The sequence below is a fragment of the Oryctolagus cuniculus genome, chromosome 13 (genome assembly GCF_051225735.1).
Source record: "Oryctolagus cuniculus isolate XC-2025 breed Fujian yellow rabbit chromosome 13, ASM5122573v1, whole genome shotgun sequence".
Lineage (NCBI taxonomy): Eukaryota > Metazoa > Chordata > Mammalia > Lagomorpha > Leporidae > Oryctolagus > Oryctolagus cuniculus.
The window spans coordinates 16,962,841-16,973,826 of NC_142879.1; the positions used below are offsets into that span (position 1 = coordinate 16,962,841).

At 39.6% G+C, this 10,986-nt stretch overlaps 1 protein-coding gene across 4 annotated transcripts in view; it reads left to right on the plus strand.

Moving 5' to 3' along the window:
* Nucleotides 1-6,984, plus strand: part of CAMSAP2 (calmodulin regulated spectrin associated protein family member 2) — a 119,406-nt gene extending 112,422 nt beyond the window's left edge. For 2 of the 4 annotated variants that reach the window (XM_002717673.6, XM_008268683.5), the window contains 4 exons: nucleotides 753-825; nucleotides 1,639-1,754; nucleotides 3,631-3,749; nucleotides 4,067-6,984. In XM_002717673.6, the coding sequence (XP_002717719.2) occupies nucleotides 753-825; nucleotides 1,639-1,754; nucleotides 3,631-3,749; nucleotides 4,067-4,372 (614 nt within the window). In that variant the 3' untranslated portion in view covers nucleotides 4,373-6,984. Of the gene's footprint in view, nucleotides 1-725; nucleotides 826-1,638; nucleotides 1,755-3,630; nucleotides 3,750-4,066 lie in introns of all 4 variants that reach the window. The other 2 variants (XM_008268684.5, XM_070055073.2) reach the window with 1 other exon arrangement.
* The last annotated feature ends 4,002 nt before the right edge of the window (nucleotides 6,985-10,986 follow it).

Genomic DNA, 10,986 nt, shown 5'->3' on the forward strand with positions numbered 1-10,986 from the left:
TGTTTTAGGCATCTGGGGAATGAACCAGCCAATAGAAAATCAGTTTTTCTCTCTCTCCTCCTCTCTTTGTCACTTTGCCTTTCAAATAAATCTTTTTCTTTAAAAAAAGAAAAAGAAAAAGAGAAAGAGAAAAAGAAAAAGAAAAAGAAAGAAAGAAAGAGGCAAACATCCAAAGATAATTTCTGGAGTTGAGAGAATTTATCTTTTTTTTAAAAATTCAACATGTATCCTCTTGTTTTTTAAAGAGATTTTATTAAAAATAAGTGCCCCATGGAAAATTTCAGAGAATTCTCATAGTTACTGTAAACCTGAGGAAAAATTACATAACATTCAGTTTGAGAACTCTTTTCTAGTCAGTGAAACTTCTAGATGATGATATATGATACTGGTTAAAGTTAACAAATTAGTTTTCTACCTAGGAATTAGATATTCCTAGATGTATTTTCTTTTTGTCAATTTTTCTTTCTCTGGGGTCATAGTATCATATCTTATACTAGTACTTTCATTTTGTAACAGCAAGTGGATTTTATCATTTTTTCCTAAAATTGAGTCCCTTGCTAATTTTAAATAGTGTATATATGCATGCAAGCATATTATGTGTTCAGATTAAGAGTAAAGAAAAAAGAAAAACTAGTAGAAGATCAATTCTTATATGCTGGTGTTAGCTAATGAACAGACTCTTTACTAGTTGCTCCTTTTAAATTTCTAATTTTGTTTTTGTTCAGGATCACGAATTTATCGTGTTTTTTCAGTCTCTAGCCTTTCTTTGGCATCACTGAACACAGGCGATAATGAGAGTGTGCATTCAGGCAAAAGGACACCAAGGTAAATCCATAATATGAATATTTTTTATAGAAAAGAATATGGTACAAAATCCTAAGTATGATTATACAATTATACAAAATCCTAAGTAAAAATTCTGTAGTGTTTTTACTTTAGAATGACTGAATCATAATCACAGATTTTTATGTTTTGCTAACTTAGGACTGTTTAGATTTCTGCTAGAATAAATTATATAAAATGTTCTTTTCATTTTTTAGTATTTATATTTGAGAATTCAGAATTATTGACATTGATAAGACAGTTTATATAACATGAAACATTAACAATAATTATACATCAGTAATTGCTAATATGATTGTGATAATCGTGGTAGAAATAGAAAATATATAACCTATGTAATACCAGCCTCTCTAGCTTATTTCCCATTGACTATAAAGTTTTTCCCATTAGAATAATTCCAAAGTAGATTGCCTATAACTTAGTAAAGATCTCTTGTACTGTCTTTCCTAGGATATAGTTTAGAAGCAAAAATTCAGTACTTCATTATCTTGTACCTCAAACCCATAACAGAAAAGAGTGTTCTAGTGACAGTCACCATCGTCAAGTTCTGATCTTGTGTTATCGTACTGTGGCAATATTTGCCTGTCTCTATATGGAAGACATTCAGTCTTTCAACACTTTACCAAGGCCTGCTGTGCCTCACATGTTGGACTATAGCTATGAGTAAGATAGCACCATCGCTGTCTTGTTTGTAGCCTCTAGGCTGGGTTGGGTTGCTGCTCACATTTATCCTCTGGTGCTCCAAACATTGTTTCTTTCTTGGAGATATTAAAAAATATTTTATTTACTATTTAGATCAGAGTCTGTGGAGGGCTTCTTATCTCCCAGTCGCTGTGGCAGTCGAAATGGAGAAAAAGACTGGGAAAATGCATCAACGACTTCTTCAGTGGCTTCTGGGACAGAGTACACAGGTTTGTGTCCATATATTTTAGAGAAACATTTTAACATACTGATGGCACTAGTTGTGACTGTAAAGAAAGAGAGGCTTATTGGGGTACCTTTTAATCTAAACGTAAAAGATCATTGAAGGAAAATAGTAAACTCAGGTGGCCACCCTCAGGCAGTTCCAGGCCAGTGATACAGCTTCACTTAGGGAGGTGTAGTGCCTTGTCCCATATGTGTGAGATAGGTTTCTAAACAGAATTAGTGATTGCCACTTACATCTCATCTCTCTGCTTCTCTCTTAAAAATGCTGGGCATTTCTATGTGGTGGATTGGGTCTAAGGAAATTTTGTATTTAAGATTTTATTTATTTATTTATTTATTTGAAAGGCAGAGTTACACACACAGAGAGAGAGAGAGAGAGAGAGAGATCTTCTATGTGCTGGTTCACTCTCCAAATGGCCACAACATTTGGGGCTGGGCCGAGCCAGGTGCTTCTTCCAGGTCTCCCATGTGGTTACAGGAGCCCAAGCAGTGTACCACCCTCCAGTGCCTTCCCAAGCACATTTGCAGGGAGCTGGATCACAAGTGGAGCAGAGCTGCAGTACATAGGTCTTCAGTCCTGAGTAAAGGCTAGAATCTGGGGCTGGTATTGTGGCACAGCCGGTTAAGCTGTTTCTTGCAACACTGGCATTCAGCTTCCTGCTAAGGCACCTATGACGGCAGCAGAGAATGGCCCGAGTATTTGAGCCTGTGCCACCCACATGGAGACCTGGATAGTGTTCCTGACTCCTGTATTCAACCTTGGTCCAGATTTGGCTATTGCTGCCATTTGGGAAGTAAACCAATGGATTAGGACTCTCTCTTTCTGCCCTGCTTCCCTCTCTCTGTCCCTCTCTCCTTGTCTGTTTGCCTTTCAAATAAATAAATCTCTAAAAAAGATTGGAATCCACAAATTCCTCCCCCTAAGATTAGGATTTCAGGTATCTAGAATTATTAAGAGAGTCTAATAGAACAATGAGGCCTGCATTGTGGTATAGCAGATTAAGCTGCTGCCTGTGATGCCAGCATCCCATATCAGTGCCAGTTTGAGTCCCAGCTGCTCCACTTCTGATCCAACTCTCTGCTAACATGCCTGGAAAAGCAGCGAAGGATGGCCCAAATCCTTGGGCACCTGTACCCACATGGGAGACCTGGATGGAGTTCTTGGCTCCTGGCTTTGGCCTGGCTCAGCCCCAGCCATTATAGCCATTTGGGGAGTCTCTACCTCTCTCTAACTCTGCCTTTCAAGTAAGATAAGAACAATGCATTGGATCTAGGAGGGTATCCAGCCTCACATATCAAAAGTAGGTAAGGACGAGTTGTACAGAAATGAGGCAAGATTGAAAATGAGAAGAAATGTGAACAACTTATTAAGAGGTAATAGGGAAAGGCAGGAGAAGAACAGGTATGGGGAAAAAGCTGGGGGAAAGGGTAGTGTCTCTGTCCACATCCACCTGTGATCCAGCGGAAGTAGAAGCCGTAAAGGCCTATGGAGGTTCAAACTGGCTAGAGCATTTTCATGTGTATTTCATGCTGGCCCTTTTTTCCTCCCTACTCCGTGGCTTTTAATACAACCTCCTAGAGTGAGTCTTGCAGTCTTTAAAGTGTGGGGTTCAGCTATTTCCACGTTACTCCCTCTGTTTCTCTGTTCCTCAAAAAGCCAGAGGAACCTCCTTCAGGTGTATCTCTATGTGAACAAAACAGTGCATTGATTGGACTGCAGCCAGTAAGAGGCCTTCAAGGACAGAATTTTGTTTTCTATTACAGTGTTTCATTGGTGAAGGAACGAGTACATTATTTAAAAATGGTAGCATTTATTTCTGACTTAGAAAAGTTGTTGTTATTATTAAATCCTTACTGCAGGACCAAAGCTCTACAAAGAACCCAGTGCGAAATCCAATAAGCACATAATTCAAAATGCTTTAGCTCATTGCTGTTTGGCTGGGAAAGTAAACGAAGGTCAGAAGAAAAAGATACTGGAGGTAAGCATGTTTACACAAAAGTTAAATTTGGCAACATCCCAAAACTGTAAGAATTTTCTCAGTCAATTCAGAAGAAAATACACTCATAGGCCTCCTAAAGTTTTACCAGCATATAAGGGATCTGTAAGGAGCTGTCATAATTATTAGACTGAGCTGGTTCAATTTTAGATTGGGTTCTAGAAGACTGCAAATTTAAAGACCAGGAATAGACCTTAAGATCTGTCACTAAGATACTATTACAAAATTTGACCAATTATATAAACTATTCAAAATTTTATTGTTGTTATTTCATTTTGTTTTTGTTTTTTATCCTAAAGGAAATGGAGAAGTCAGATGCCAACAACTTCTTAATCTTGTTCCGGGATTCAGGCTGCCAGTTCAGATCTCTGTATACTTACTGCCCAGAAACTGAAGAAATCAATAAACTGACCGGGATAGGCCCTAAATCGATCACTAAAAAAATGATTGAGGGACTTTACAAATATAATTCTGACAGGAAACAGTTCAGCCACATACCTGCTAAAACATTGTCTGCCAGTGTTGATGCAATTACTATTCATAGCCATTTATGGCAGACCAAAAGACCAGTAACACCCAAAAAACTCTTACCCACTAAGGCATAGGAGCTGGGGAATATTTGCTTCAGAACATTTGTGGTAAATTTGCACTTCATCTTTCCTGCCTATAGAAAATCTTTCTAATTGCCAACAAGACTTTTATTAATAAAAACTGGACATTAAGCTCTGTTGTCAAGAACAACTGGAATTCTAAACCACAGTATTTTGGAATATAGAAGATTCTGGCTTAGGTGAAAAGGCCAAGAGAGGAAGGGGAAGTTTGGTTCACCAGTGGAGATCTGGATGTGCTATGAGGCTCACCTGCTTGGTATTACATACATCGAAGCACTGACTTTTCATGGATACCAATTGGACTTATGGTTGACATGGCTAGGATTACAGATTATGTGTTTTATTTGTTTTCTAACCTTTTAATGTACATGCTTGTCTTCAGATGGTCTGTTTTGTTATTTTCTCTCCTGGGGGTTTATTCTAAGTACCTTTGTATTTTGTTTCATGTGGAGATCATGAAAGTAGGAAATATACCTTCAGAAGTAATTGCACCTTTTTAATGATGTTAAGAGAAACACTAGTGTTTAGTTTTACAATAACCCTCATGTTTAAGTGGTGTTAGAGCATTTGCAAAAATTATTCTGCTGAGTATTTACAACTCTATATTTATTATCACTCAAGTATTAACGTTTCTGTATTAAATAAGAGGAGGTGTTGTGAAGAGCTGCTAGTAGGTTTGCTTTAAACCACATGAGCTTAACCAAGAATATGCTGTCAGAAGTTGCTGATTAAATCAGTGCTGTTTTTATGCCACTTCTGGCCAACTCAGAATAATTTAGATTGTTCTTTTCACAAAAAAAGGCTTTCTATCTCTTTTAAAGCAAGTCACTTTATAAGCTGGTGGAAGTGAATGACACTTTGAGAGTAGTCTTTCAGTCTGAAGATGTAAGACTTCCTGAAGTAAGTTCTCAAGAGGTCTCTACATTATATTTATAATATAAAAGTATATTTAGAATTTTTAAACATGTCCAAAGGGCTACATTTTAATTTTAAGATAGCTTCACATTATTTTACTTACATTGGGTTCTTCTTTTTAATCCTTTTCAAGTGGAGCAGCTTAGATTAAGTACACACTTGAATTCTCTTCTACATGATCCTTGTTCTTTAACAATGTATACCAGAGGGTTAGTTGGGGGAAAACTTCATTCTCAGGAAAAGACTTGAATGATTATGTGACCCTGTTCTGTTTCAGTGTTGTGACAGCTGTGTAAACTCGGGGAGAGACAGTGTTGTATCATAAATGAGATGTGTAGTTTGTTTTCTTTCATGGAAAGTAGAGATGAAAATATGTACATTTCTCTAATTGAGGTGTTTAGAGAGAGAACTAATGTCTGATATGATGTATTTACTTATTTAAAAAAAAAAAGAATAGGAATGAGATGTCCCTGAGCTGTACTTTTCTATTATAAGGCCCGTAGGCATCATTGCATCTGGGTTATCAACATTTTCTCAAATGCTGTCAATATTTTACTGTAATTTATGTTCTTATGTATATTTGTTAAAACTGTAAAAAAAATTTCACAGATTTTTTTCCAATACCTGTGCAAGATATATGTGTAGCTCAAAACTATTTGTGATCTGCTGTCTGCATGTAAGAGACCAGGATATGTAACTCTTATATTTTAAGTGTATACATATTGTGTATATAATATATGAATATTGAAATGGGGAATAGCACATTTTACCTTTCAGACACAACTTCTATCACAATTAGAAAGAAACAGTTGTCAGATATATGTTTAGATTAAGATTAGTCTTAAAAATCTAATCAAAATGTGGTAAATAACAGTCAAAAAGAACATAATCATCATTTTACATTACTTAATTTGTTCAATTAGTGTCCCTTATCAAAGCAATTTCTTTGATATTACTTGGCTATTAAATAAAGAAAAATTGGATGTAAGACAACGGAGGAGCTACTTAAAACTAAACAGGAGTATCCTTTGTTCTTAAATTGGGATGTGTCCAGCAACTGAATTGAATGTCCATAATGTCTAAAGGTAGAATGTGAATATTTCCACAAAGTTCATTGCTCTCAGTATAAGATTTTACTTTATTAATGCAAAAGGAATATGGATATATTTCTTTAACTCTGCAAATTTTTTATTATGGTGCAGCTTTTTTTGAATTATGTTTTTAAAATTATACAAATGAAAAAAATATGCCATTTCATGAAATCAGGATTTCCATCAGCCTTCTGAAACACATTGGTGCTTTCATCACTGGAGGTCAAGTTGTTGAGATAATTATTCAGTTAACTTGCCAAACACTTTTCATGGTTCCCAGTGTAGCCTGTAAGAGTCTTCTATTTGACACAGCCTTGGAAAGGTTTTCATTCCTCTCAGTTTTTCACTTTTGTTTTAGGATGACTGTTACAGTTTTTATTTGGCTGTTTGAAGCCAGATTCAGCTATTGAATTATGATTTCATGGTCACTGTTGGGCAATGTGCAGTGTATGGTGTGCTTACCTGTCCACTTTAGAGCATTGCTTACAGGTTTTTGTTTTTTTTTTTTAAGATGCTGTGCTGTAAAATACTGTCAGATTTGCTATTTCCTGGTACAGTGTAGTTTTTCCCCTTTCATTTGAATAAAAGCATGGCACCAAATGACTACTTTTCTGTTTCTTGCATGAAATGTATTTTTTATCAAAATTATTTGAGCTTGGGACAACTCATATATTTTCCTATCCCTTAATCTTTTTAAATTTAATAATTTGAATATTCATACGAGGCAGTGTTAAAAAATCTAACTTTCTGTGTTTCCCTTGCACAGTCTATATGGTATGTGAAATGTGCTCATCTTACTTAATTTTGTTTATATTAACTTGCTATGCTTTGGTTAAGTAAATTGTGCCGGAATCAATGCTCTACGTCTTTAAAATTAAACAGCTAGTGAACTCACTAATCTACAGAGCAATAGGAAGCCAGTTCTTGATCATTTTTGTCTGAGTTTACTATGATTTTGCTGGTTATATTTAAACAGACCAGAACAGTTAAGAAGAAAGCAGTCTGATAACAGCCAAGAAGAATTAGAATCGCCATGCGTACTTACCTACCTCAGGAACTGTCTGCAGTTGCGAGGCCTAAGTGTGGTTCTCTGCCTGGGGACCTTTTGCTAGAACACTCATGCTCCAGACTGAGCTACATCTCCACAGTATTTCTTCTAGTACTTTAATTTGCATTTTAAAATTATTTATTTACTTGAGAGACCAGAGAGCATACTGCCATCTGCTGGATCCCTCCCCTAAATGTCTGTAGTAGCCAGGGACAAGCTTCCAGAGGTCTGGAAGGCCATTCACGTCTCCCACATGGATGGCAGGCACCCAGTTACTAAGCCATCAGTGCTGCCCCAGAATGCGCATTAGCAGGAGGCAGAGATAGGTACTGCAGTCAAGTCAAGAGCTCTCCCCTTGTGCTTTAATTTTCAAAAGCATATTCCATGGAGTGGGTGTTTGGTGCAGTGGTAGACACTGCTTGAGATGCCTGCATTCTGTTTCAGAGTGACTGGACTTGAGACCTGGCTCCACTCCTGATTCCAGCTTCCTGCTGATGTACGCCCTGGGAGGCAACGGATAATGGGGTTAGGTGATTTAGTCCCTGCCACCCATGTGGGAAACCTGGTCTGGTTTTGGTCTGGCACAGCCGTGGCTATTAGAGGCCTTTGGAGAGTGAACCAGTGGATGGACAATCTTGTGTCTCTCTGCCTTTCAAAAAAACTTCCTTGATCTAGCAACTGATGGTTCTTAACTAGGGTGAAGGAAAATTAATTTGTAGCAAACAGGAACCAGTGTCTTATTTGATAAGTGTCTGCACAAAAAGTTAACAGGGAAAAAAAAACAGAGAACATAGGTTGTAATGCCATGGCCTAAGAATCAGAAATTATAAAACATCTGTAATACCATCTGAGGTTCCATCATCCCTTAGAAAGGTGTAGATAGATGCTAAAGAAAACGGATCTGTATCTACTTAAATGGAAGTTTTGCTTTTAAAAGAAACGTGTATTATTAAGGGTTTTTTTTTATAAATTTATGAGTGTTGATAGTGGTGCGTGGGTTGGTATGTCAGAGTTATTCTTCAAATAAAGAGATCTGGAATCCCGTCCCAGTCGTCTGCTCTCTGCACCTGTGGGCTTCCTGGCCTTCCAGGACTGGGGAACTTTGACAGCAGAAGCTGGTTTTGGGCATGCGTTTCATATCACTCTGCCATTTGTAGCTAAAGATACCACCATGCACAGTGGCTGATGTGTATGTCAGAAAAATAAGAGTAAGTGATTTATCTACTTTCCATTGAATAGGATAAAAGCAAATGAGTTTTAAGACTCACCAGGGTTTTTGTTGTTTTTTTTTTTAAAAACATGTTGAAGCCACTGTAATACCCAGACTACTGATGTGTTTTCTTATTCCTAACTCCAGTCTGTTGTCTTAGGTGACTGAAGCTGTGCCTCCCTTCGCCTAGTGTTGGAGGCATCCTGGGGCTACAGGACACAGAACAGCATGTGTAGTCTGCAGTGATAAGTGGCTGTCAACCCCAGAACAAACACTCCATCTGAACACTGCTTTTTAATGTGAAATTTTCTTTGATTTGCTTTCTCATTCAGGAGGGAGGCATTTACTCTCCATTTTACAGATGAGGATGATGAGGCTTTAAAAGGTTAGTATCTGTCCCTGGTGCTCACGGCTGGTAAGTGGCAGCATCCTGCCTGGGGTGTAGGCCTCCAACTGCCAGTCCCCTTCTCTAGGGGCGGGTATCGGGACGCGGCCAGTTGAGCCACCGCTTAGTGCACACCCACCCCATATTAGAGTGTGGACTCAAGTTCTGGCTTCTCCACGGCCAATTCAGCTTCCTGCCACTGTACCCGGGAAGACAGTGATGACGGTCTCAGTTACCAGAGACAGCTGGAGCAGAGGCTCTTGACCCCCAAAAGAAAGGAATACAGACGAGACAGATTGGCCGTAAGCGAGCTAGAGAAGTTTAATGAAGCAGTACACTTGACAGGTCAGCTGGGCCACTCGGCAAGGAACTGAGGGCCTAGCCTGTATCTAGACGGTTGACAAGGGTTGGGGGCACACCTTTAGCTATTGTTTCTCCTCCCAGAGTCCTCGCTGCCCAGAGGACCTTCCGGGTGTGAAATTCCTCCTGGGACTTTATTGCCCAGTGATATCAGATGTAACACCCCTCCTTGGCACCAGGCCTGGAAAATCCCCCTGGGGTTGGGAGGTGGGAGGACAGCACTAGGACCCCCACCTATAAGATCATCAGACAAGGGCAGGATTTGTGATGTATAAATGCTGGGCTGCTTTGGAGGCATGCTTCAAAGAGCTGCTGGTACCATCCTTGATTTAACCAAACATGTTTCCCATTTTTTTCCCCTTCGGCCCCTCATACACAGGCTAGTGTCTGCCTTCCTAACACAAGTACTTGGACCCCTGCCATCCATGTGGAGACCTGGATAGAGTTCCAGGTTCCTGGCCTTAGCCTGGCCTAGTCCCAACTGTTGCAGTCATTTAGCATTTAGTGAATCAGTAGATGCAAGATCTCTGTCACTCTTTCAAATAAAAATAATCCCCCAGTGCTGGTGCTGTGTCATAGTAGGTTAAGTCACTGCCTACAGCGCCAGCATCCCATATGGGTGCCAGTTCTAATTTGCTCCACTTCCAACCCAGCTCTCTGCTAGTGTGCCCAGGAAAGCAGTGGAAGATGGCCCAGGTCCTTGGGCCCCTGCACCCACATGGAAGACCTGGAAGCTCCTGGCTCCTGGCTTCAGATCAGACCCGCGCCAGCTGTTGCAGCCATTTGGGGAGTAGATCAGCAAATGGGAGATCTCCCTGTGTCTCCCCCTCTCTCAATAACTGCCTTTCGAATCAATAGACCTTTAAAAAAATAACAACCCCTGCACTGTGCCACATGGCGCAGTTTTCCCCCACTGCAGTGTGGCTGTTACTGAAAGGCATAGAGTTGTCCTAGTCAGTAATGTACTAACCATTGAGGGAAAACAGAACTTGTGGTTAAAGTGGATTTTGTTCTCTTGCCCAAGACGTAACCAGCATCAATACAGCAACTGCCAAAATAATACTGGTGTGCTCACTTACTCTTGAATATCTAGATGCATTAAAGATGACAAATGGAAAAACTGCAGAAGTGAAAATAAGGTAATTCTGATAACAGATTGCTCATATTACCCAAGAAACAGTTTTGTTTGTTATTTGAGAGGCATAGAGACAAACAGCTCCCGTTCACAGGTTCACTCCCCACACGCCTGTAACAGCGGGGGCTGGGCCAGGCGAAGCTGGGAGCCAGGAGCTCAATCAGGGCTCCCCTGTGGGTGGCGTCGCTGCTGCCCCTCCCCCGTCCACACTAACAGAAAGCCATTTTCTGGAGCAGAGCCAGGACACAGACCCAGGCGCTCCCATACAGGATGCGGATGTCATAACCACGAGGCCAAACACCTACACCCGAGAAACAGTTCTTTAGATGCCAGAGGGCTGGCCAGGTCACAGTCTTGACAAAAAACCAACATGCAGGGTCTTCAAAATGACTGTGGAAAATACACATTATGCTTTACTTCTATTTTCCCACAAATTTTTGAAACACTCTTATACATTATGTTGT